The 26594-nt window shown below is 47.0% G+C and overlaps 2 protein-coding genes across 4 annotated transcripts in view; both read left to right on the forward strand.

The window, feature by feature from the left end:
* Positions 1 to 14544, forward strand: part of GTF3C2 (general transcription factor IIIC subunit 2) — a 31266-nt gene extending 16722 nt beyond the window's left edge. For both annotated transcript variants that reach the window (XM_066378652.1, XM_066378653.1), the window contains 12 exons: positions 979 to 1206; positions 1380 to 1491; positions 1707 to 1815; positions 2905 to 2930; positions 3110 to 3239; positions 10380 to 10524; positions 10628 to 10789; positions 10981 to 11068; positions 11320 to 11448; positions 12128 to 12280; positions 12592 to 12699; positions 12997 to 14544. In XM_066378652.1, the coding sequence (XP_066234749.1) occupies positions 979 to 1206; positions 1380 to 1491; positions 1707 to 1815; positions 2905 to 2930; positions 3110 to 3239; positions 10380 to 10524; positions 10628 to 10789; positions 10981 to 11068; positions 11320 to 11448; positions 12128 to 12280; positions 12592 to 12699; positions 12997 to 13167 (1561 nt within the window). In that variant the 3' untranslated portion in view covers positions 13168 to 14544. The remainder of the gene's footprint in view (positions 1 to 978; positions 1207 to 1379; positions 1492 to 1706; positions 1816 to 2904; positions 2931 to 3109; positions 3240 to 10379; positions 10525 to 10627; positions 10790 to 10980; positions 11069 to 11319; positions 11449 to 12127; positions 12281 to 12591; positions 12700 to 12996) is intronic.
* A 1705-nt stretch (positions 14545 to 16249) lies between these two features.
* Positions 16250 to 26500, forward strand: MPV17 (mitochondrial inner membrane protein MPV17). Of its 2 annotated transcripts, none has more exons than XM_066378656.1 (8): positions 16250 to 16310; positions 16810 to 16884; positions 23631 to 23746; positions 23943 to 24035; positions 24128 to 24223; positions 24468 to 24500; positions 24763 to 24815; positions 26180 to 26499. In XM_066378656.1, exons 2-8 carry the CDS (start codon positions 16815 to 16817, stop codon positions 26277 to 26279), a joined length of 561 nt encoding a protein of 186 aa, XP_066234753.1. In that variant the 5' UTR covers positions 16250 to 16310; positions 16810 to 16814; the 3' UTR covers positions 26280 to 26499. The 2 variants fall into 2 exon arrangements, with proteins under 2 accessions (XP_066234753.1, XP_066234754.1); XM_066378657.1 differs by lacking the exon at positions 16250 to 16310 and adding an exon at positions 16425 to 16443 and having other exon boundaries at positions 26180 to 26500.
* Positions 26501 to 26594: the final 94 nt, after the last annotated feature.

A 26594-nucleotide genomic window follows, 5' to 3' on the forward strand; every position in this document is an offset into this window, starting at 1 on the left:
TCACTTATTAGCTCCATAATTTTGCCTTTTCCAGACTGTCATAGTTGGAATTATATAGTATTAGCCTTTTTTTTTTTTTTGTATTTTTCCGAAGCTGGAAACAGGGAGAGACAGTCAGACAGACTCCCGCATGCGCCCGACCGAGATCCACCCGGCATGCCCATCAGGGGGCGACGCTCTGCCCACCAGGGGGCGATGCTCTGTTGCAACCAGAGCCACTCTAGCGCCTGGGGCAGAGACCAAGGAGCCATCCCCAGCGCCCGGGCCATCTTTGCTCCAATGGAGCCTCCGCTGCGGGAGGGGAAGAGAGAGACAGAGAGGAAGGAGAGGGGGAGGGGTGCAGAAGCAGATGGGTGCTTCTCTTGTGTGCCCTGGCCGGGAATCGAACCCGGGACTTCTGCACGCCAGGCCGCCGCTCTACCACTGAGTATTAGCCTTTTAAGATAGGCTTTTTTCACTTAGTACTGTAATATGCTTTTAAGGTTCTTTCATATCTTTTCATGGTTTGTTTTTTTTTAGAGACAGAGGGAAGTCAGAGAGAGGGATAGATAGGGACAGACAGACAGGAACGGAGAGAGATGAGAAGCATCAATTATTAGTTTTTTGTTGCGACACCTTAGTTGTTCACTGATTGCCCTCTCATATGTGCCTTGACCGTGGGCCTTCAGCAGACCGAGTAACCCCTTGCTCTAGCCAGCGACCTTGGGTCCAAGCTGGTGAGCTCTGCTCAAACCAGATGAGCCCTCACTCAAGCTGGCAACCTCAGGGTCTCGAACCTGGGTCCTCCGCATCCCAGTCAGATGCTCTATCCACTGTACCACCACCTGCCTGGTCAGGCTCTTTTCATGGTTTGATAGGTTATTTCTTTTTAGTGCAAAGTAATCATTTGTCTGGATATATCATAGTTTATTTCACCTATGAAGTTCTTATTATCTTTCATTAACTACTTCTTTCATTCCACCTTTGACTTTTCTCCAGATTTAGCTCCATCACAGCACACCCAGAGCGCTGGGATGTGTCCTTCTTCACAGGGGGACCTCTCTGGGCTCTGGACTGGTGCCCCGTGCCTGAGGGGGCAGCAGCCTCACAGTATGTGGCCCTTTTCTCCAGCCCTGACATGAATGAGACACATTCACTGAGCCAACTTCATTCGGGCCCTGGGCTACTTCAGCTCTGGGGCCTTGGGACCTTGCAGCAAGAAAGCTGGTGAGGTGGGGCTGGGACACCGCCATGGGACGGTGGTTGGGGCAGAGAGAAGGATGGGGCTGGGCAGGATCGGGGTTGGGGGTCTTGGGTTGGGTTGAGTGAGAAAACACCAGATGTGGCAGCCCTAGGCCCCTTCTTCCTACCCATTCTCCCCACGTGGTTTCTCTCCTTAGTCCTGGCAACAGGGCTCACTTTGTCTATGGGATTGCTTGTGACCACGGCTGCATCTGGGACCTCAAGTTCTGCCCCAGTGGAGCATGGGAACTTCCAGGCACCCCTCGGAAGGTACCTCCCACTTGATTGTGTGATGGCCCTAGCACTCCAAGCCAGGACAGAGGCCCTGGATGTTCCCAGAGTTGGAACAGTGGAGTTTGGAGAGTGGTGGATGGTGCTTTTTCCAGCAATTCCATGTCATATTTTCAGAGACTAGAACCTAAAAAGTTTTCTGAGAGACTCCTGAGAGCAGCAAGCCTCAGCGCAGATCTGGTCTCTCCCTCTAGGCTCCTCTTCTGCCCCGGTTGGGTCTCTTGGCTCTTGCCTGCTCAGACGGGAAGGTGCTGCTGTTCAGTCTGCCCCATCCTGAGGCCCTCCTGGCACAGCAGCCGCTGGGTGAGTAGCAGAGCATGGAGAATGGGGATATTGTAGCCATGGCCAGAGTGTGTCCATCTCCCTTGAAACCCCCATAGGCCCGGTCTCTCTAATACAAAGCCTTACATAGTCATACCTCACATTGACTTCACACATTTTGTTCTTGACCTGTCTCTTCAGCAGCCCGCAGGTAGTACTCCTGCAGACTTATAACTGCACTCTGCCAGCACATCACCTCTGACTCCCCTCCTCCCTGTTCTGTGCTCTTGGGCCCCTTCCTCTTGCTGCCACTTAATTGGCTGTGTAAAGAGCTGCTGAGGGTGGAGGCGGACAGGTGGGCCTTGTCTTTCCTGCCATACCCTTGTCCTCCCCGATCTTGTCCTCAGCCTCTCCTGCCCTCACCACCACACGCACACTGCGCGTGCGCGCACACACACACACACACACACACACACACACACACTCGTTAGGAAGAGGGGGAGAGTATAGAGCTGAAGGTGCATGAGAAGAGGGGGTCAGGGAAAGGCAGCTCCTATTTGTTGATTTTATTTGTTTTTTAACTATACTGAGTAAATAAGAGGGCACCCAGGTGTGAACCCTGAGAAAGCCCTATTTGTGATCTGGGGGAGGATTGGCTTGAGAAGGGAACGGTATGTGAGGAAGTGAAGATGGACGGGCAGTTCATTCAGGAAGTTTGGCTGTGGAGGAGAGCACAGAGGGTGCTGGCCAGAGGTAAAGGAAGGGTTTTGTTTGTTTGGTTTAGATAGGAGACGAGTGTGTGTGGAAGTGAGAATGACCAGTAGGGAGAAAGTGAAGAATGCAGGAGGAGGGGTTGGTAACAAAAGAGCAAAGTTCTGGAGAAATGGGAGATGGTGAGAAGCGAGCAGAGCGGCGGGATTAGCCATTCTGATAGGAAGGGTACTAGCAGGTGTAACAGGAAGAAAGGAGAGGGTGGGGCAGAGAGAGGTGGGCTTGTACATTGATGGTGACGAGATAAGCATGTAGGGGAAGGTCATTATTGAAAGGGCAGGGTGCTGGTCTAAGCGAGGCTGATGAGGACCCAGTCCTCTGGATCCAGAGTGATCTGTTACTGCTCTTTTACCCTCACAGATGCAATGAAGCCCGCCATCTATAAGGTGAGTGAGGAACTCTGCCTTACCTGAGGTTCCACCTTCCCGTCCCTTAGTGATTCCGCAGTGAGTCTCTTTCTGACTCTGAGAGATCTTCCTCTCCTGTTGGATTGAACACTAATTTGAGTCTTTATTCCAAACAGTAGGTGTCCCTAACTCGAGTCCCATCTCTTCTGTCCCTGCAGGTACAGAGTGTGGCAACCCTTCAGGTGGGATCTATGCAGATGTCAGACCCCTCTGAGTGTGGTCAATGCCTTAGCCTGGCCTGGATGCCCACCCGGCCCCACCACCACCTGGCTGCTGGATACTATAATGGTAAAAACCAAAACAGAATGCAAGGAGCGGCGGCTCTCTGGGCTTTCATATATGTTGCTTTGGTTGTTTCCTTTTGGTTCAGTATTGGGCATTACATAGAACTATTCAGGCAGTGTTAAAAAAATAAAGTTACTAAAAATTTTTCTATTCAGAAAAATAATTAAGTAGTTGAACATTGTTTCATGCAGTTCTCTATGCATATATAAAGATAAAAAGAAATGGGATCATACTCTATAAGCTATTTTAAATTAAAAGGTATTAAATTTAATTATACAGTGGTACCTTGAGATACAAGTGGACCAACATATGATCTTTTAAGATACGAGCTGCGACTCAGTCTGTATTTTTGTTCAAGATCTGAAATTCCGAGATACGAATCATAATTCAGGAAGCTGCCGCTAGTTGGCGCGTTGATGCACGGGTCCAGTATCGGCAGCACAACACCAGCATTTCATTCTTTCTCACGTGTTATCCCACAGAATCACGTTGAATCTCGTGTGCTGTACTCGTTCTTGCATCATTTTTGCATTTTTTACTAACTTTTTTTGTGTGCTATCATGGGGCCAAAGAAAGTGAGTGTAAAGGACAGTGGTGAGAAGAAGAGAATAATGTCGATAGAAGTAAAGCAAGAAATAATAGAAAAACATGAGTGTGGTGTATGAGTGATTGAACTGGCAAGGCTGTACGACCGCAATACTTCTACAATTTGTACCATCCTTAAACAAAAGGATGGCATCAAAAGCGTAAATCCAGCAAAAGGAACTACAATTCTGTCCCAATTAAGGACAAATATCCATGAAGAAACGGAGAAGCTTCTGCTGGTGTGGGTGAAAGAGAAAGAGCTGGCAGGAGATACAGTGACGGAGACTGTAATATGCGAAAAGGCGGGCATTATTTACGGCGACTTGAAGAAAGAACCATCAACCTCAAAAGAGGCAGCAGAAGGTAAGTTTAAGGCAAGTCACGGCTGGTTTGAAAATTTCAAGAAGAGATCTGGCATCCACTCGGTGGTGAGGCATGGTGAAGCTGCGAGTGCTGACGTTAAGGCAGCTGAGGAGTACATCGCACCTTTTGCTTATCGCAAAGAAAGGCTACATTCCCCAGCAAATGTTCAACTGTGACAAAACAGGATTGTTTTGGGAAAAAATGACCCAGAGGACTTTCCTCACCACAGAGGAGAAGAAGCTGCCAGGCCATAAACCCATGAAGGACTGTCTGGCCCTTGCATTGTGTGCAAACAGTGACTTTAAAGTAAAGTCACTGCTAGTGTATCATTTTGAAAATCCTTGAGCCTTTAAGACTCACAAGATTCTTAAAGAAAAACTGCAGGTTATGAGGTGCGCCAATGCTAGGGCATGGGTTATGTGGCATTTTTTTTTTTGAATGAGTAAATCTCGTCTTTGGTCCTGCAGTGAAGAAATATCTTCAAGAAAATAAACTCCTGATGAAAGCATTACTAATCCTTGAAAATGCTCCAGCCCACCCACCTGGTCTTGAAGATGACATTCTCAATGAGTTCAAATTCGTGAAAGTCCTCTACTTCCCACCCAACACAACTTCAGTTTTGCAACCTATGGATCAGCAGGTCATTTCCAACTTTAAAAAGCTTTACACAAAGCACTTGTTCCGCCACTGCTTTGAGGTGACTGAGAATACAAATCTAACCCTTCGAGAGTTTTGGAAAGATCACTACAACATCGTGATATGTTTACTCATTATTGACTTGGCATGGCAAGAGGTTACAAGAAGAACCTTGAACTCGGCATGGAAAAAGTTATGGCCTGATGTTGTTGCAGACAGGGACTTCGAACCAGAGACCGAGACCGAGACCGAGGTAGAAGCGTTGAAGGAGATTGTGTCCCTTGGAGAGTCGATGGGTCTGGAGGTAGATGAGGGTGACATAAATGAGCTCATCGAGGAACATGAGGAGGAACTCTCAACTGAGGAGTTGAAGGAGCTACAGATGATGCAACATGCAGAGCTTCTGCAAGAGATTAGTAGTGAGGAGGAGGTAGAGTTGGAGGAAGTGATTTCTACAAGTGAAATTAAAGATATGCTGGCAATGTGGGAGAAGCTTTCAAGTTTCATTGAAAAGAAACACCTAGAAAAAGTTTCAACTGGTCATGTACTTTTTAATGACACTTGTCACATTTCTGTAACATTTTATTTATTTATTTATCTTATTTATTTATTTGTTTTTGTATCTTTCTGAAGTTGGAAAAGGGGAGGCAATCAGACTCCCGCATGCACCCGACCGGGATCCACCCGGCATGCCCACCAGGAGATGATGCTTTGCCCATCTGGGGCATTGCTCTGCCGCGACCAGAGCCATTCTAGCGCCTGAGGCAGAGGCCATGGAGCCATCCCCAGCGCCCGGGCCAACTTTGCTCCAGTGGAGCCTTGGCTGCGGGAGGGGAGGAGAGAGACAGAGAGAAAGAGAGGGGGAGGGGTGGAGAAGCAGATGGGCGCTTCTCCTGTGTGCCCTGGCCGGCAGTTGAACCCGGGACTTCTGCACGCCAGGCCGACGCTCTACCACTAAGCCAACTGGCCAGGGCCTCTGTAACATTTTAAAAGGCAGGCAAAAGCACACCTCTATGGTTAGATTTTTATTCAAACGTCCTGCAAGTGAAAGTGCCGAAAGTGCAGCCAAAAAGGCAAAAACAGGTGGTGATTAAATGAAAAATATGTAATGTGAAGCTTAGATTAAGTTTAAAGTTAAGAATGTTTTTTTTACAATTAAGTTTTTGTGGTTTCATTTTAAATAATGAAAGTGCAGTTTTAGTTTTGTTTAAAGTAAAGAACATACAGTTTTAGTTTACATTTAGTGTTAAGAAAGTGCAGTTTTAGTTTACGTGTCTACAGTGCCTGCATCCCTTCCTCCCTCCCTCCCTCCCTCCTCTTCCTCCATTTACCTCCATTAGCCGCACTTGTCTGTCTCCAAGGTAATAATACAGTACTACAATAAATAACCCTTTTTTCTTTTATTTCATATATTTTGTTATGCATTGGTAAAGTATATATGTGTGTTTCTTAATTTAAAACATGTCTTTTTTCATAATTTAGGATGGTTTGGGGATATTTCACAGGGCTGGAACAGATTAAATCTATTTCAGTTATTTTAAATGGGAGAAATTTGTTTGATATACGAGTTGACTGACGAGCTCAGTTACAGAATGAATTAAACTTGTATCTCAAGGTACCGCTGTACTTCATTTTATAGAAGAAAAAGACAAATGAAGCTGAAAGGTTAGATAAGTTCCCAATAAATGTTCCTTTACCACAGAAATACTAGTTTCTTAAAGATATTTTTAAGATTAAAAAGAAAAAAAAGATTATAAATGACATTAAGTGTTGGAGGTATTAAGTTGTTTTTAAATGACAAGTTTATTTTTAGGCATCATCAGTAGCCTTTCTGCTCGGGAGATAAGGAAATTAGCACTCTTACATTTCTTTTTATCTTCCCTCCCACCATCTAATTGTGTTTCTTTGGTGATATTACTCTTACATTTTGTCGAGGTACATGAAACTTGATGCTCATTTGCTATCTTAATTCCCAAAGTTGCCCTGGCCCAGTGGTTGGCAAACTCATTAGTCAACAGAGTCAAATATCAACAGTACAACTATTGAAATTTCTTTTGAGAGCCAAATTTTTTTAAACTGAAACTATGTAGGTAGGTACATTCCTTATCGAGGTAGCACCCACACGTGGTACTTTGTGGCTCGCGAGCCACAGTTTGTGGACCAGGGCCCTGGCCAGAGAGCTTGGTTGGTTAGAACATCGTTCCAAAGCACAGAGGTTGCCAATTCAATCCCCAGTCAGGGCTCATACAGGAGCAGATATTTCTGTCTCTCTCCTCTCCTTTCCTCTCTCTAGGGTCAATAAAATAAACATTAAAAAAAAATTCCTGGCCCTGGCCGGTTGACTCAGCGGTAGAGCGTCGGCCTGGCATGCGGGGGACCGAGTTCGATTCCCGGCCAGGGCACACAGGAGAAGCGCCCATTTGCTTCTCCACCCCCCCCCCCTCCTTCCTCTCTGTCTCTCTCTTCCCCTCCCGCAGCCAAGGCTCCATTGGAGCAAAGATGGCCCGGGCGCTGGGGATGGCTCCTTGGCCTCTGCCCCAGGCGCTGGAGTGGCTCTGGTTGCAGCAGAGCGACACCCTGGAGGGGTAGAGCATCGCCCCCTGGTGGGCAGAGCATCGCCCCTGGTGGGCGTGCCAGGTGGATCCTGGTCGGGCGCATGCGGGAGTCTGTCTGACTGTCTCTCCCCGTTTCCAGCTTCAGAAAAATACAAAAAAAAAAAAAAAAATTCCCGAAGTTATTAAACTTTAATTTTATATTGAAATGACTGCAAGTTTCTATCAGTCCTTTTCTCTTTCTCCCTCCATTGCTGAATTATTTATGTTGCTCAGTTGTAATTCACTTGTCAATACATTTTTTCTTTCCTTTTTGTTTTTTTAAAAAAAATTTTTTTAAATTGATTTTTGAGAGAGGGGAGAAAGAAAGATGGAAGGTGGAGCAGGAAGCATCAACTTGTAGTTTCTCATATGTGCCTTGACCAGGCAAGCCTGAGGCTTCAAACCAGTGACCTCAGCATTCCAGGTCAACGCTCTATCCACTGCACCACGACAGGTCAGGCAATGCATTTTCTTCAAGAAAGGTTCATAGCCTGACCAGGCGGTGGTGCAGTGGATAGAGCGTTGGACTGGGAAGAGGAGGACCCAGGTTTGAGACCCCGAGGTCGCCAGCTTGAGCATGGACTTCTCTGGTTTGAGCAAAGCTCACCAGCTTGGACCCAAGGTCGCTGGCTTGAGCAAGGGATTACTCTCTCTGCTGAAGGCCACGGTCAAGGCTCATATGAGAGAGCAATCAACGAAAACTAAGGTGTTGCAATGAAAAAACTGATGATTGATGCTTCTCATCTTTCTCCCTTTCTGTCTCTCTGTCCCTATCTATCCCTCTCTCTAATTCTCTGTCTCTGTAAAATAAATAAATAAATAAAACCATCTTTAAAAAAAAAAAGAAAGGTTCATAGGTGCTACCTTCCTTGAGTTTATGTGTGAAAGAGGTTTTAGCTACACATATTTTTCCCAAATTTTATGTATTAAATTCTTATTTTCTTTTTTTTTTTAATTTTATTTATTCATTTTAGAGAGGAGAGAGAAAGAGAGAGAGAGAGACAGAGAGGGAGAGAGAAAGGAGAGAGAGACAGAGAGAGAAGGTGGGGAGGAGCTGGAAGCATCAACTCCCATATGTGTCTTGACCAGGCAAGCCCAGGGTTTCGAACTGGCGACCTCAGCATTTCCAGGTCGACGCTTTATCCACTGCGCCAGCACAGGTCAGGCTCTTATTGTCTTTTAATTAGTCTTATTTTTATCAAAGTTTCTTGACTTTTTTTTTAAGTAAGAGGGGGAGAGATAGAGACCCTCATGCTCCCTTACTGGGATCCACCCCACCACCCCCATCTGGGCTGATGCTCAAATCAGCCAAGCTATTTTTAGCACCCAGGGCCGACACTCAGACCAATCAAACCACTGGCTACTAGGGGGGAAGAGAGAGAGAAGGAGGAGAGGGAGGGGAAAAGAAGCAGATGGTCACTTTTCATGTGTGCCCTGACCAGGGATCAAACCTAGGATGTCTTGCACACCAGGCTGACGCTCTATCTACTGAGTCAACTGGCCAGGGCCCAAAGTTACATTTTTTATTACCTCCTCATCAGCCAGCCTGGTCAGGGGTCAGCTTTTTTTGGATCATCCAAGTTAGTTTCTGTTTGTCTACTTGTTTTCTGTTTGTCTACATTTTGTTGTTTTTGGCACCTTGCCTATTCTCTTTGTCTTAGGGCAGAATTGGCAGACACTTCTGCAATGGATCAGATAGTATTTTATGCTTGGCTATTTGGCCATTGATGGAACTATTCAGCTCCACCATTGTAAAGTGAAAGCAGCCATAGACATTAGGTAAATGAATGAGTGGGGCTGTGTCACACTTTACTTACCAAAACTGGTGTCTTTGGCTCAGGGGCTGTAATTTGCCACCCCTGTCTTAGAGAGTTTATGTTCTTTTAAAATCCCTTTACTTTTTCTTTTTTAGAGGGAGAGAGACAGGAAAGGAGAGAGGTGAGAAGCATCAGTTCATAGTTTTATCACTTTAGTTGTTCATTGATTTCTTCTCATATGTGCCTTGACCAGGGGACTCAAGCTGAGCCAGTGACACCTTGCTCAAGCCAGTGACCTTGGGCTCAAGCCAGCAACCATGGAATCATTTGAATGATCCCATGCTCAAGCCAGAGTCTTCACACTTAAGCTGGCAATTCTGGACTCAAGCCAGTGACCTCAGGGTTTCAAACCTGGGACATTAGTATCCCAGGTTGATGCTCTATCCACTGCGTCACTTCCAGTCAGACAAAAATCCCTTTACTTTTATTTAGTAGAGCATAGAGGCTTCTGAGTGCATTCAGTATTTTTCAACTGAAGGTCCCAGGCTAAGATATGACTTTTTGTTGCTGAGAATTGGATCTAAAATTATGTTACATATTTTAACCTTTCGAGCAGTTAGGTTTTTGTTAACCCTTTGAGTGAGGACGTACATGAACGTTTGTGTTACTCAAAGGATTAAACTATGGAGGGAATGTTGGCTAGCTAATCATGACCCTTGTATCATTTCATAAGCGATCAGATCTGAGGGTAGAATATAGAGCAGGGGTCTCAAACTCAACTCAGCATGTGGGCCGCAGAGCAAAATCACAGCCGTTCGGCGGGCCGCACTAGGTCTACAAAAGGCAACTGTTACGCAACACTTTTCTCACTGCAGTTGAAAACAAAAAAAAATCAGTACAACAAGCACAATCATACATGCAGTTTACTCAGTGTCACAAAACGACCAGAAACTGTAGTTCGCATCACAACTGCTGTTAACTAAGCTAATATCTAGCTAGGATACTAGATACTAGAGAAATGAAAAATACAAGTAGGCCCCTAGGCTTACTTAATTTTATCCAAAATATTTTGAACTTCGTGGATTAGTCTGCGGGCCGCACAAAATTGTTCGGCGGGCCGCAAGTTTGAGACCTCTGATATAGAGAAAGTAATTAGAGCAAGGAAGAGAGAGCCTATCTTAATTCCTACATGTTCTATCCTACCTCAGGCATGGTGGTTTTCTGGAACCTGCCCACTAACTCGCCCCTGCAGCGGATACGGCTCTCAGATGGCTCCTTGAAGCTCTACCCCTTCCAGTGTTTCCTAGCCCATGACCAGGCTGTGCGTACCCTTCAGTGGTGCAAAGCCAACAGGTTGGAATAGGGAGTTGTGGAGGTGGGAAGTGCAGCTGGGACAAGCTGACTCTTCAGACTTGTTCAGATTTGATCTTCTCCCTCATCTTCCATCTTTCCACAGTCATTTCATAGTGTCTGCAGGAAGCGATCGGAAAATCAAATTCTGGGACCTTCGTCGACCTTATGAACCTATAAACTCTATCAAGCGCTTCTTGAGTACAGAGCTGGCCTGGCTGCTCCCCTACAACGGTGTCACTGTGGCTCAGGACAACTGCTATGCCTCGTATGGCAGGATGGAGATAGGAGAAACTTGGGGGACAGACCCTTGGGGTTGGGGTGTAAAGTGTGCCAGTTGATTGTGGGGAGGGTGGTGAGGGCTGTTTCACTGAGGGAGTTTGAATTTTGGAAGGACATGGGGAGAAGAAATGAATGTAATCTTAGAAAACAGAAAGTTTTATTTTCTTTCTCTTATAGTTATGGACTCTGTGGAATTCATTATATTGATGCTGGTTACCTTGGTTTTAAGGCCTACTTCACTGCTCCTCGAAAAGGCACTGTTTGGGTGAGCCCTTCTCTTTGAAATCTTCATTACACCAGAAAATGATTTATTTACTCACCTAGTAGTGGTCAGGAAGAGGTAGTAGTTTTGGATAGAAGATAGGTATGTGTTAACTGTTTCATCAGGAATATGAGTTATGATTAACTTATTTTGTTTGTGTGTCTCTTCTACCTGAGACTGCAGTTATTACCAGTTCAAAAAAAAGAGAGAATAACTGAATGGATAAATGAATGAAATGTGTCTCTTCCTATTAGAGTCTTTCAGGATCCGACTGGCTTGGGACAATAGCCGCAGGAGATATATCCGGGGAGCTCATTGCAGCTATATTGCCTGATATGGCACTGAATCCAATAAGTGTCAAGCGACCTGTAGAGCGAAGATTTGTACGTATATGAATATATAATGGCAGCACCATCTGTTAGGTCCTAATCCACATGACCTCCCAAATTAGTACTACAAATTAGTACTAGGTTTCCCTGCCTTGATCTCCCTGGGAGTCTTAGTACAGAGTTGCATAAATATTCCCTACTCTAGTGCATCTGAACATATGTTTAAACATACTGCTTTCTTTTCTTTTCTTTTTTTTTTTCTGTATTTTTCTGAAGCCGGAAACGGGGAGAGACAGTCAGACTCCCGCATGCGCCCGACCGGGATCCACCCGGCATGCCCACCAGGGGGCGATGCTCTGCCCCTCCGGGGCGTCGCTCTGTTGCGACCAGAGCCACTCTAGCGCTTGGGGCAGAGGCCGAGGAGCCATCCCCAGCACCCGGGCCATCTTTGCTCCAGTGGAGCCTCGGCTGCGGGAGGGAAAGAGAGAGACAGAGAGGAAGGAGAGGGGGAGGGGTGGAGAAGCAGATGGGCGCCTCTCCTGTGTGCCCTGGCCGGGAATTGAACCCAGGACTTCTGCATGCCACGCCGACGCTTTACCATTGAGCCAACTGGCCAGGGCTTAACATACTGCTTTCTTAATTTTTAAGTCTCTCTTACCCCAGACCATTTTTCTCTTTTACTTTTATCCTATATTCAGCCTTATGGAACCTAATCTCATGGTCTCCTTTCTAGCCTATATATAAAGCAGATCTGATGCCATATCAGGACAGTCGTGAAGGTCAAGACCATTCTTCTGCTTCATCTGGGGCCCCCAATCCTCCCAAGGCTCGAACTTATGCTGAAACTGTCAACCATCACTACTTGCTCTTTCAAGACACAGATTTGGTAAATTGGGACCAGGGAAATGGGTGTGGCATTAGAAAAAGTAGAAAACTTGCCTAGGCCAAATCGCTCTGTTGGTTAGAGCATCGTCCCAACACTCAGAGGTTGCTGGTTCGATCCCTGGTCAGGGCACATACAGGAACAGATCAATGTTTTTGTCTCTTTTTCTCTTCTTCTCTCTTTAAAATCAGTAAATTAGAAAAAGTAGAAAACTCTAGTCTTTATATAATAGGGAATCCTAAAGTGTTCCAGCACAAAGATGCAAAACTAAGAGCTGCTCACTTGCTCTCTCCTGTTGCACTTCCCCTCCCCAGGGTTCTTTCCACGATCTGCTCCGTAGAGAACCAATGCTGCGTATGCAGGAGGGAGAGGGGCAGTCTCAGCTCTGCCTGGATAGGTTGCAGCTGGAGGCTATTCATAAGGTAAGAACCTTGCCTCTCATTTTCTTCACCCTTCACTCTCATTTTCTCCCAGCTCTGGGCCTGTGGTCAATGAAATGGGAGATGAAAAGGCGACCAAGAGGGCTAAGGAGGGAAAATAGCTCTGAGAAGCTTGTGTTCAAGAGCTTACCTTGTTCATTGTCTTCTCATTCCTACTTCTCTTACCCCCTCATGGTCCTGTCCTTTCAGATTGTGGCCCATGTTTTCTGCCCTCGTGGCTAGGACTCACCCTAAAGCAACCCTATGAGCAGCTTTCTTTTGTTTTCTATTCTCTCACAGGTACGTTTCAGCCCAAACCTGGACTCCTATGGATGGCTTGTATCTGGGGGGCAGTCTGGGCTGGTTCGGATCCATTTTGTCCGTGGACTCACCTCCCCACTGGGCCATCGTATGCAGCTTGAAAGCCGAGCCCACTTCAGTGCTATGTTCCAACTATCCTCCCCTACTTAAGGGCCTGGCTTCTCTTCAACCAGCCATCGCCTTCTGCCCAGTCCCTAGTTGTGGTCCACACGGGACCCTTGGAATAAAGTCTGCCAAGAACACATGGCCCCCCCCCATGCACAGACCATAGGAACTGGGGCCTTCTTGGACAGTGATGCTGCCAGGCCTGGACCTTTAGACCTGCCTCCCCAGGACTCCTTAGATACCTCTCCTTCCACTGACTTCTACTGTCATCACAGCCCCCTGTGGGCAGGAGGGTTCGCCCTTCACAAACTCTCAAGCCTTCTTAGCCTAAAACTATGGCTCACAAGAAACACTCAAGCCTGACCTAGGCTTGGGAGTCAAATTGCTCATATTGAGCATATTGTGAAGTGGGTAAAGCTAAGTAAAGGTACTGAGTGTTTTTGAGACCACATATGAGTGGGTGTTTGGAGAACTGGAAAGAGTATCTGCATGAAGGCTCCTGTCTGATTGCATTCCAGGATCCAATATTACTGCCTTCCCAACTTCCTGTTTAGAGTAAGCAACACGCAAGCCCATGGTAGCTGTGGAGTAGTAATTTATTGGACTGAAGCTGCTTATACTAGTTCTTTAACTGAGGAACACCACAAACACACTACCAATAGAACAGTGGCTCAGATCTTACTCCTGCTTATGAGATATTCCTGATCACTGGTCATCTGACCCTACTTGAACACTTGTAGACAGTAATGTTTTTAAACATCTTTATATCCAGTCATACCTCTGTAAATTTTACCATGGGTATTAGGATTTCTAGTCATTCTTTCCTGTGATTGCCCTTTTAAATATTTAAAATAGCTATCATGTGTTTCCCAAGTCTTCTCTAGATTAAATATCTTCAGTTACATTAACCATTCTTTTACCCGTCATGATTTTTTATCTTTCATGATAGGTCATGTTGACTTACTAAACGTTTAGCTACTTTATTTCAACCCTATATATAGGTGTTTAGAACCCAAGTAATGTACAGTAAGTCTGCACTTAACTTCAATATGGCCTGTGACTACGTGATGCATAATGAAACTAGTCTTACCATAGGCAAGTTGTTATAAACAAGAGTTCTTATGAAATCTCACCAATGCTATAATGAAACAGTGTTGAATGAAATGATGTTTATTTGAGGACTTGCTATAGTGTTATAGCTCATTTTGTTAAAATCCTTTTGTGGAATGCTGCAGACTCATCATGACTGCAGTACTACTTCTTGTTCAAGGACATAACCCAGCAATGAGAAATAGGCAAACCATAGTTTTGGAATATATAGGAATACAATTTGAGGTTTGGGGTAAGTAGTCAGATGACCTCAGGAACTATTACAGAAAAAAATAGGCAGCCAGCTGCTATTGAAGGGAGTGCTCTCTTTAACATAAACTTCTTTCTTCCTAGACCACTCCACTTCTAACCTGCCCTCCCAATATGTCCACGTTATACTACTCTCCATGGGTTTCTGCACCTTTTCCTTTGTGTTCTTACACTATTCCCTCCTCCAGGAGTGTTCTTTTCTAGCATCTCCACCTAAATCCTATTCATCATTCAAGGTCCCAGCTCAAATTTCACCTTCCCAAAGAGCTTCCTGTATTTTTTAAAAAATATTTTTTTGAAGACTTGATTCATTTTAGAGAGGAGAGAGAGAAGGGGGAAGGATCAGGAAGCTTCAACTCCCACATGTGCCTTGACCAGGCAAGCCCAGGGTTTCAAACCAACAACCTCAGCATTCCAGGTCAATACTTGATCCACTGCGCCACCACAGGTCAGGCCTATATTTCTTGAGTAAGAATTTTCCTCCAGTGTGTTTCCAAGAGGGAAGGAAGGCAAGTATAGGATAAACGTGTTTATTAAGCACTTGGTCTACTTCAGGTACTTTGCATGTGTTACTCAATCATGAGGTAGGTATTGCTCCATTTTACTTGATAAATTAAGATTCAGAGTGCTTAAGCAGTTTGAATAAGGACTTCAGAATACAGATTTCTAATCTGCCACACTTGGTCTACTATCATATATTTACTAGTGTAAATTGACTCTTCTATTATGTTTTTTTGCTTATAAGAGCCTTTAGTTAAAGGTTTGTAACATCTAACTCTTGCTTCTTTCCTGTGTTTCTCCCTACCTTAATCATATAGGAATTGAATGTATTGTAGCTGGAGCTAGCCAGGTAGAGAGCCTGAAAGAATCAGATATGGCTGCCTCCTAAAGTGGGCTCCCTGGATATGGTTAAGCAGAGGTTGACAAATCCAGGGATCTTGTGGGTGTTTCCACCTCCCTAAAAAGAAATTTAACTTTTAAAACGTTAGAACTGGAAAGGGTAATTAGGAAATTACCGAATTTATTGGTTTACAAACACTTTGAATTCCGTACCCTTTGTTAAACGTGGCCCTTTACATATTTTGAAGTTGGGGTAAAGAAGAATCTGTAGTGATACCCATCCTCACAAACCTAAACCGGTAAAACTGGAGCCCAGTTTGTTAAACATAGTCCAACCCTCTTCTTTCACAAACGAGGTACCTTAAGTTCCTCTAGTGATGGCCATGCCTGCCCAGCCTGCTAGTTAGGAAACCAGTACCTACACTTCCTTGAGGCTCTGTAATCCCAATGCTTTACACGGAGAAGTCATCTTTATGCAGCATTTCTAAAGGTTGTGGACAAAACACTGAACTAGTTGCTGTGCGGACGACAGATATGAACAAGACCCAATTCTACTCTCTAAGAAACTCACAACTGAGGCTCGTGAAGAACCTAGAGACAAATACACACGTACACACTTAACTGGTTTATAGTTTCCAAATAATTCCTAAAACTGAGACGGAAGTCAGCACCTTGGTCAGTTCCGGAGCTCGGGAACAGCGAGGGTCTCTCCAGGTTGAGAAGCCGCAGGGGAAAGAAACAGAATGAGACAGAGGTCAGGCCATGGTGGGAGTTATGAATGGCGGGCCCCACACCAAGACCTGGCTTAGTTAACTTGGAAAAGGGGTTTCTGAGCCAATCTCTATGAATATTAGTGATGAATCAGTCCACTCCCATTCCTGCGCTGGCTGCAAGGGAATGCCTTCCGGCTCGCCAGGCGGAAGGGGCGGAGCTCACAGCGGAAGTACCGCCGCTGCTCAATCACGTGTGAGGGCTGAGTTCGCTCCCAGGTGAGTGTCCCGGTCTGTTGTCAGCAGCTCATATTTCTGCGCGCTCCGAGCGCGCACAGTTCATGTGATAACTCCAGACCCAGGAATGACAGGCCCTATTTCTGGCGTGGAGTTGGACTCAGGAAAGATGAGGGTTGGTTCCAACTAAGTGTCTGAATGTAGGGACCGACCAGGCTTGAAAGAGCAAACCTGTCCTCATGAGAGTACCTCGCTGGGACGGAGGCCCCCCAAGGTGGCCCTGCTTCAGGGCCGGGGGTGGCGGGTGGCGGGTGGTTGCCACCGGGATTCCATAGTCATTCACAGCCTTCCTCTTTTACCCGATTGTCTCAGGAGACCCCTGGGACCGGAAGCTGTCCAAGAAGCATCCCTCCCGAGGCCCCTTAGGACGGACGTATTGAAAGCGGGAGGGGAAGTGTGAGTGGGCATAAGGGCAAGTCCAGCGTTTCTTTAATTGTGGGGAGGGGCAGTGGGGTGAACCCCTCTCCTCTTGGCTTAACAGGAAGCATGGTACTCTGGCGGGCATACCAGCGGGTCCTGAATGCTCACCCGTGGAAAGTGCAGGTCCTGACAGCTGGTGAGTGTCCCTCTGGGACCAGAGTGGGCTAATTTGGAAATCAGCAGCTTGCCCACCGCACTTCCCTCACTTTTTGCTTCTATTCCGCTCCCTTGAAGAATTGGCTGTCTCTCATCCCAAGCTGTCTCCAGTCTGGAGGGTGGGCCACCTTAAAGGAAGGATATGCAGAGTTGGCCTAGCTGTAGGCTAGGATCTGAAAGTCCTCAAAAAGCTGAGGAATCAGCCCTTCAGGATAAAGGCATTGCTCTAGGAGGCTTTAACTCAGAAAACTAATCATAATAAATATTCCTCTAACATTTTACAATGTGCAAATCACATTCACACACGTAGCTCACAAAGGTCTGTGGGCTCTAGGCCTACTTGAGTCCCCATTAGATTACATACCTAATAAATTCTAGAATCAGGATTCTTGCCTTACTTTATTTTTCTTAGTATTCTTCATTGTGGAATACATCCTAACATACAAAAGAATGATTAAGACATGTATGTACAGTTTTAATACTATTATAACAATATTTCTGTGTGAGTACCCAACTTTGTGATAGCTTGTGCACCTGTCCCTAATTTCCTGACATATGCCCACAAGAGAACTCGTTTCCTGAGTTTTCTTTATATCATTCTTTTGGTTTTCTTTTACTACCTAGGTATGTATCCCCAAGCAATATACTAATCAAGGATTTATTTTTACTCGAAGTCCAGTAATTGTGTAGCAACCATGCAAAGGTAACCCAGTAGCTTATCTGCATTTGTTACCATTTTAATTTTGTAGATTAGCTAATGTGAGAAGGGATGGCACAGAGATAAAGTTTTATAGGGGGAAGAATTATAAGGAGTATTGGGGCAGTGCAAGAGTGATCAGGTTAAGATAGGGTCTTGCTTATGTTTAGAGGAAGGGAACAGGATTCTACTGAGGACCATAGGCTTCTGAGAGGAGGATTGTTGAAAGGGTAGGGTATACAGAAAGCCAGGGTGGAACAGTGATCCTGTTACAGTGTAGCCTCACATCAGCACTGGAAACCTCACTCGGTGACTGGCCAACAAAGATGGACTCTTTTGCCCCTCCCTGGACCCCTCTCCAGGCTCCTGTGCCCAGCCACCCTATGTCCTGTCCTCAGAGTGTCCGTCAGCCTGCATGACTCACCTGGCTGCGTGTGTGGTGACTCATGCTGGATTGTGTGGCTGTGATGGGAACTGACACGCTGGGCCCTTTGCCCAGCCTCAGATTCCCTCAGGAATCTTCCTTCCTGCCGGAAGGAAGGTTCCCCCTTGTGGCCATCAAGAATAGGGAGGAAGGCCCTGGCCGGTTAGCTCAGTGGTAGAGTGTCCGCCTGGCGTGCAGAAGTCCCGGGTTCGATTCCCGGCCAGGGCACACAGGAGGGGCGCCCATCTGCTTCTCCACCCCTCCCCTTCTCCTTCCTCTCTTTCTCTCTCTTCCCCTCCCGCAGCCGAGGCTCCATTGGAGCAAAGATGGCCCAGGCGCTGGGGATGGCTCCTTGGCCTCTGCCCCAGGCGCTAGAGTGGCTCTGGTCCCGGCAGAGCGACGCCCCGGAGGGGCAGAGCATCGCCCCCTGGTGGGCGTGCCAGGTGGATCCCGGTCGGGCACATGCGGGAGTCTGTCTGTTTCTCCCCGTTTCCAGCTTCAGAAAAATACAAAAAAAAAAAAAAAAAAAAAAAAGGATAGGGAGGAAAGGATAGTCCTTGTGTTTCCCTACTCACGGTGTCTGGAGTTGGAGCTCTAAGGAGCCCAAGTGCAAATAGGTAGCTGAACTGGGGTGCTTGTCTTTTAGTGCTCAACCCTGTGGCTCCACACCCGCGGTATTCCTGACAGCTCAGCCTTAAAGCAACCTCTAAGTAGCACTTTTCTCAGACTTTTCCAACCCTTTCAGACTTTTTCTTTCCTGCTGCTCAGTGTATTTGGATCAAACTAAAAATAAAGGGAGGAGGTGGAATTGCTCACCGAGCTGTTTTTAGATCCCAACACAGTAGTTTCTAATGGTCCATGGGATAGTTCATCACACTGGGAAACAGAACGGAGACTTCAGACCTGGAGTTAGAAGACCAAGATTTGAATCTCAAAGCCATAGCAGTTCGTTGTGCTGCATGAACAAGTCAGTAAACCTCTTTGAGCGTGTTTCCTCATTTATAACTTGAGTTTAGTTATATGACCTCCTTATAGTCAGTGTAAGGATTATCTCAATGAAGACTTTAGAGATTTAAAACTGTTAATAAATGTCAAGACTCCCAGGGTTGGCCTAGATTGTTCTATGAGTACTGGCAACCAAGGCACAGCAAGCTATTCTTTTTATAGTGGTGTTTGGGTTGGATTTGTTCCACTTGCCATAAATCTGAACGTAGACAACTATCTCAGCCTTGCTTGGTTCTCCAAAAAGCAAAGCCTGAAGCTTTTGTATCAGTTCTTTGAAAGGGAGTAGGAAGGAGTCCCATGAGGGGAAGAGGGAGAGCTAATATAAGGATATGTTATTAAATTGGACACTTAAAGCACCTGGTTTCCCAGTCCCTTAAAACTTACTGAGAAGCTCTTTGAATTGCTTAGCAATACACAGGTGAATAATCTTTTCTGGAGGAAAGGAGAAACCTTGACCCACCAGCTACCATCCCAGATTGGTCAAAGGTTCACCACGTGGGTCATTAATGCCATGCGCTACCAGATTGCACATGCATGGTCCCCAAGTAAAGATTCAACAGTTCAGCTCCAGGTGTAGCATAGGCCAGAGGCAAGACTCTATCAGTTTGAATTGCAGTAGTGGCTGGAGTAAGAGATAGGTGCATAAAGAAGATCTAAAATGGTTTAAAAGAAGTGTCTTATAGACCCAGATTGGGCCAAGCCAGTCAGGAGCAGTGCAGCCTGGGCAGAGGTCTGCTCTGTGTTTTGCAGAATTTGAGCCAACCTTCTCCCATCCTTTCTTGGGGGCCTTTTCAGTCTTCAGTGGACCCAGAGCCCAACTCCATCTATCTTAAGTCCACCCTGGTCCTGCTGTGGGAACAGCTGAGCTCCTGCAGACACTGGTTTCCCTGGAGTCTGAAGTAAGCCAGACTGTAAGAGCTCATTCAGTCCAGCCTCTGCTCTTACAGAGAAAGAAACTGAGGCAAGGGGGGTGACATGCACTGATGCCTCACATCAGTGGTAGAGTTGACATTAGGACCTAGGGCACTTGCCAATACACTGCCCTGCACTTGAGACTAGTGGGCTCAGAATGCTAAGTGTAGCCCCAGCTGGTCTGGGCTTAGACACCTGACAAGCTATAGAACCCTCCATTTTGTCTCATTTTCTAGTAGTAGGGTAGGGCCAGGTCAGGAATGGGGAGGACATTCAGACCAGTTCCAGAGGATGCACTCGCTCCTTTCATTGCAGGTCTCCAGCTCCCTCTGGGCTTTGCCAGACCAAGCCCCTGTGCCAGGCAGCTATTTAATTGTTGGAGACTTCTGGAGAGGAATGAGTCAACAGTACCGCTGGCCCTGTGCCAGTAGCTATACCTGACAACGCAGGTCTCCTGTACTCAAGGGCATGCTCCCTGCCCTTCCTTTCAGCTCTCTGCTCCTCTCAGCCTCTGCCAGCAGCACTGTTTTCTTGCATCTAGGACTCCATGCACAAAAGCCAGGAGAGGAACAGAATAGAACTAGAGAACTCAGTCCCCCCGTGTCTAGGAAGAGGGTGTGAAAGTTGGGGCTTTTCCACTAGTAGACAGAGGGGCGGTCCTAATTACATCTGTGCTCAGAGGCAGGTTCTCCCCCAACCCGCCCCCACTCTGCTGAATCCGGTGGCGAGTGACGGCATGAGAACTGGCTCCAACCCAGGCGTATGATGTCACGCCCGCGCCAGCATCTGCCTGCTGGGCTCTGTGCCCAGCCTGGCATTGGGACATCACTGCCCAGCAGCCCCTCACCCTGCCCCATCAGGGCTCAAGCAGTATGCCTCTGTCGGCCTCCAGCCCCAACCCCCTGGAAACAAGTCCAAGGAAAGCAAGACCCAGACCAAGCATGCCCAGAGGACTCCCAGAGTCTGGGTTGGGGAAGATATATGGAATCTGAATGTCAGCCTTTCCTGCGCAATCACTTGCACCAGAAATGAAAGCCTTGCTCTATGTTTGGACCAAAGCCATAGACCACCCTGGAGTTGCTGAGGCCCAGGGATCTGATGTTCTGTGGGCAGAGGAGGAACCTCTGGGTCCTGTTCTGTCTGAAATGGACAGACCTAATGGGGCTACAGAGCTACACACCACCTACTCCTCCTGCTGCTCTATTGCTCAGTATCTCTCAGGCTTGATGTGCATGTTTTGGGGGCCTGGAATCTATCTCAAAGACTGCAGGCTCCCAGGACTGTAGGGCTAGAAGTCGGGTTTTTATTCTTGCCCCACCATTAGCTTGTGTGACAATTGGCAAGCATGAAGAGTGAAAACACACACCTCTTTATGACTGTTTCTTTCCCAGGAATATTGCTGCTTGCACTCCCCACAAGTGACTAGGGACAAAGATGGTCCTACATTTTAAGAAGTAAAAGACAGAGAAGTGTCTTTGTCTTTGATTTGCAGGACTTTGGGGCCTAGTTTGGACAGGAACTCCCTTTGAGTAGCAGTGACAGGAGCCTCTTGGTGCCTCTGGCTCCTAAGCGCGAGTCTTGCCTATTCTGGGAATTCCCTGGCCTCCTGTTCCTCCTTGAGAGAAGGCCTGGGTTCAGGCCCCAGGTCTACTCCTTATGAACTCCCTCTCTTTTCAAAGACATTAGATGGAGGTGTGATCTCTACTTCCCATACCTTTTGTGAGGACTAAATATGTGAGACCCCTTTGTAAACTCTAAACATCTTGCTAAAGTAGAATGTCAAATTGTTAGTCTTTTCATTTACCAAGTGCCTGCCTTTCTGTTCTGCCCTCCTGGGCCTTCTTAGGGCCACTCTTTGTACATGGCCAGAGTGGCTCCCTTCTCTGCCTGGGATGCAGCTGGTGACCCCAAGTTGTTCGGGACAGGGGATAGGGAGTTCAGTGCTCTCCAGGGGAACAAGCCTGCAGTTCCACTGGAGTCTGGCATGCAGTCCTTTGGGCTAGACCTAGGATGAGACTTAGCTCTTTATGCCCAGTTGTTTGGGGCAGTACATTTGACATTTTCCTTTTTTTAAAAAAAATAAATTATTAAATTTAGAGAGAAGAAGGAAGAGAAACATCGATTTGTTGTCCAACTTATTTATGCATTCATTGGTTGATTCTTGTATGTGCCCTGATGAGGGATCAAATTCGCAGCCTTGGCTTATTGGGACAATGCCCTAATCAACTGAGCTACCTGGCCAGGGCTACTTGGTTTATTTTCTGAGCACCTGCCAGGGGCTCGGTTAGGTGGGTCTGGGGATGAGAGAACAAAGAAGTCTAGGATTCTGTCCTTGTCCTCGGTGAGGTTGTGACTAGCTGTGTTCTGGGGAGAGCATCCACTGCTATGAGAGTTTCAGGGAGAGGAGAGGCTTGCTGGGGGTCCCAGAGTTGCACCGTGGCTGGGAGTGCCAGCAGCTGAGGCCCGCAGCCTGAGTCAGCTACAGGTGTCCTGGCCCCGGCCGCAGCCCTAGCTCTCTGCCATGCCCAGCCGCCTCTGATGAGGCAGCTCAGGCAGGGCTGGGCAGAGGGTGTGGGGGAAGAGCAGTGAGTGTGCAGCCAGCATGGACGTCAGAGCCAGCTCCGGGCCAAGCAGAGGGGTTGGAGGATGTGTTTGCCCAGTGCTAATTGAGGGCACAGGGACAGTAGTGGCAATGGGGCTGAAGGGGGACTCTCATTACTCAATAAGATGGACAGGCGAGCTGGAGATCATACGGTCACTCCCAAGCAGCCCTATTTATAAGTGTGTATTTGCTAGAAACCATTACGCCACAGTAACTGATGGGGGGAGGGGGCTCTGTAAATAGTGATGGTTTTGGTCTTGGCTTCTGGTCATGGGTATCTGACAAGGGCTGCTTAGAGCTGGGTGTCTGTACAAGAGAGGGGAGGGGAAGCGGGTGCAAAGGCTTGGGGGAGAAATGGCTATAATACCTATTGCCAGCACAATCTGAGATTGTGAATGGGGAATTTGGGTTTACCTGGTTGAACTAAGAGGTGGCCAGGACTCCTCCCTGCGGGACCTCTTACCAGCTCAACCCGTCATCTTCCTGACTAGGACCATTTGAACACTCATGCTTTAGAAAAATTTATTCTGTGGTTCTCCACAACTAGAGATCCCAAGGCTAAGGTGAAGGACCTTGGCCAGGGTGTGTGCTGGGGAGAAGGGAGTCCAGGCTTCCTTACCATTCTACACATGACCTTTTCACAGTGTGGTGTCCTGGAAAGGACACTGTCTAGGAGATGAAGCCACTGGGTTTTTGCCTTGGCTCTGCCTCTTACCTGTAATGCTGCAGACCTTTATTTCCACACCTCTAAGTTACCTGGAAGGCCTTTCCGATTCTGACAGTCTAGTGCTCGGCCCCTGGTGTCTCAGGTTCTCCTTTCTTGAGCTGCATTTTCTGAATCACACTTCCCTTGATTGCTCAATGCAGAGTTCTTGGGCCCTGGCCTGCTCAAGGCTGCTCATCCCAGCTCCTAACAGTATACATGAGGTGTTACCATCCTTGGGAGAGGAGAGCTTTGAAGCAGCAGCAAGGGACTGCCCATTTGCTCCAGAATTAAGCCCTTGGGCTCAGAATGCCAGAGCCTCATCCTTGGAGTGGCAGCCCATCCCAGGAAGGGTCCTGACAACATCTGTGTACCCTGCACAGGGTCCCTGATGGGCCTGGGTGATGTTATCTCACAGCAGCTGGTGGAGAGGCGAGGTCTGCGGAAACACCAGATTAGCCGGACCCTGACTATGGTCTCTCTAGGCTGTGGCTTTGTGGTAAGTTCTGCCTACAGCCGGGCAGCTGGGGGATTGCACAGTGGTCTGTTTCCCTTGGCCTCTCACACATCTAAGCCAACCTGGATGTATGCTTGCCCTGGGATTTAGTTTTAAGGCTTGGGGAGGAGCTTTGTAGGATAGAAGCCAATGCTCTCCTCACTGCATCCCTGCTCCCCTCCCTGGAGTTTACTTTCAGGGCCCTGTGGTAGGAAGCTGGTACAAGGTTTTGGACCGGCTCATTCCTGGCACCACCAAGGCGGATGCTCTTAAGAAAATGCTGTTGGATCAGGTGAGCAAGAGGAAAAGGAAGTTGGGAAGGGTGAGCCGCATTGGGGAGGTTGGGGCTTAGGTGCTCACAGCACTTTAATTTCTTTTCTCTAGGGGGGCTTTGCCCCATGTTTTCTAGGCTGTTTCCTCCCACTGGTAGGGACACTCAATGGACTGTCAGCCCAGGACAACTGGGCCAAACTCCAGCGGGTGAGCCGGGAAGGTGTGGAGAAGATCTCTGGCTGTCTGACTGGCACACCCAGGGGAATGAGGCAGGCCTTCGGGGGGGGGGGCAGGTGGATGTACAGGTAGAGTCCCAGGCTCTGGAGAAGAGGAGTTGGGGGAGGTGTGGTGTAGGAGTGTTTTCTTTGAAACGCTGGGTGTATAGTAGGACTGAGAGGCGTGAGCTGCTTGGAAGTGTGAGTATTAATTTGTGCCTTCTCTGTCTCCTTAGGATTATCCTGATGCCCTTATCACCAACTACTATGTAAGAACTGACACCTCCACTCCCTGTTCTCCTGCTTCCTTGAGTCCAGAAGTGCCCAGGGATTGGGGGTCCTCCTGACATAGAAATCCTTTAATTGGGATTACTCTCATTCCTAGTGTGGGCAGCACGCTCTGGGAAGCACTCACCCAGTTTTTCAAGTTGTATTCTGTTTATAGAGATTGGAGGAAGACCAGGCAAGGCAGTGAGTCTGGGGTTGAGTGATGGAGGCAGCCCCCCAACAGTTACCTTCTTTCTCTTGTAGCTCTGGCCTGCTGTGCAGCTAGCCAACTTCTACCTGGTTCCCCTTCATTACAGGTATGACAGATACCTTCCTACCCCAGCCTTTAAGGGAGAATCACATTATGAAAAGTTGTAGATAAAGTGATTCTCATTTAACCATGAGCTACTTTTGATGCCCCCCCCCGAACATTCTGTCCTGATTAGAGCTCCTAGACGCCCAAACATTTTATTCAGAACCTCTTCACTATAGAACCTGCCCAGAGTGTCTGCCCACTGACCTTCTTTCATCTTCTTAGGGAGGATCCTGCTCCACAACCATTGGCTCCATCCCACCTGAGCTTTCTCTTTGCTATAGGGATAGTGCCTGGGTCTGCAGCATAGATTAGACAGAAAGGTTGACCAAAGAGTCAGGTAGGTTAGGTTAGTCCAATGCAAAGCATTATTTTACCCTAATAATAAAGGTAGTTGTTAAACTGCAAAAAATATATATATATAGTAGAGGTCCTGGCCGGTTAGCTCAGTTGGTTAAAAGCATTGTCCTGAAACAATAAAGTTGTGAGTTTGATCCTGGGTCAGGGCACACATAGGAAGCAACCAGTGAATGCATAACTGAGTCAAACAACAAATGAATGCTTCCCTTTCCTCTCCCTTCTCTCCCTCCCTCTCTCTGTCTCTTAAAAAAAAAATTAAGCCCTGGCCAAATAGCTCGATTGGTTGGAGTGTCCTCCCAGAGCACAAAGGTTGCCAGTTCGATTCCCCAATCAGGGCACATACAGGAGCAGCTCCATGTTCCTGTCTCTCTCTCTCTCTCTCTCTCTCAATAAAAATAAATGAATAAATTATATATTTAGGCTGTATTATATATAATATATATATATACTGTACATATGTAGTAGAATTCAAGATGAGCTGTTAAATTATTGGAGATAAGGGATCTCAGGGAACAAAAAAATATGAAACTCTTCAGACGGGATGTGGTCAAAACATACATGAATAGCACAGCTAAAAGGAAGACATATGGACCAAAATGTAAACATTGTCCTTGCAACAGTCATTGAAACTAAAGCAAGATAAAATGAAGAGAAGCAGGTGCTACTCTCAATGGCAGACAGTACAGTTTTGAAGATGAGATCTCAGCTGGTACAAGATGGACATAGTTGGAAGGAGCCTGGACAGGGGCATGAATAACAGCCATGCAAGGCAAGCCGGCTGAGAGTATTTTACTTTGAAGCTCTTGTCCAGGAGACAGAACTCTGGGACAGCAGCAGAACCTGAGCTAGTTGTGTTTTGGTCTGAGCCACGTCCCTCCATAGGGAGCTGAAAGAAGGAGACTGGAATCTGGATGTTCTCAGAGATAACCTCTCCATTACACTCTCCTCTCTCCTCTTTTGCTTTCTTCATGTCCAGCCTCTTCTTCACAATGCCTTTCTGTTGTTTAGGTTGGCCGTTGTCCAGTGTGTTGCTGTTATCTGGAACTCCTACCTGTCCTGGAAGGCACATCTAAGCTTGCCTCACTCCAGTGCTTCTGCCTTGAAATGATGCAGCTTGACCCTGGAAGGATCAGATCATCTCAAAGTGGGAACATTGGCCTGTGGTGGCACAGTGGATAGAGCGTTGACCTGGAATGCTGAGGTTGCTGGTTTGAAACTCCACACTTGCCTGGTCAAGGCATATGTGAGAAGCAACTACTTTGAGTTGATGCTTCCTGCTCCTCCCTGTGCCCTCCCTTCTCTTTCTCTCTTTCTTCCTGCTCTCTAAAATCAATAAATAAAATCTTTTTTTAAAAAGTGGGAGCATCAGTTTTCATGGGGATTAGTTATGGGGTCAGCACTATGAAATGGCCCATTTATATAT

Source organism: Saccopteryx leptura, chromosome 3 (genome assembly GCF_036850995.1).
Source record: "Saccopteryx leptura isolate mSacLep1 chromosome 3, mSacLep1_pri_phased_curated, whole genome shotgun sequence".
NCBI lineage: Eukaryota > Metazoa > Chordata > Mammalia > Chiroptera > Emballonuridae > Saccopteryx > Saccopteryx leptura.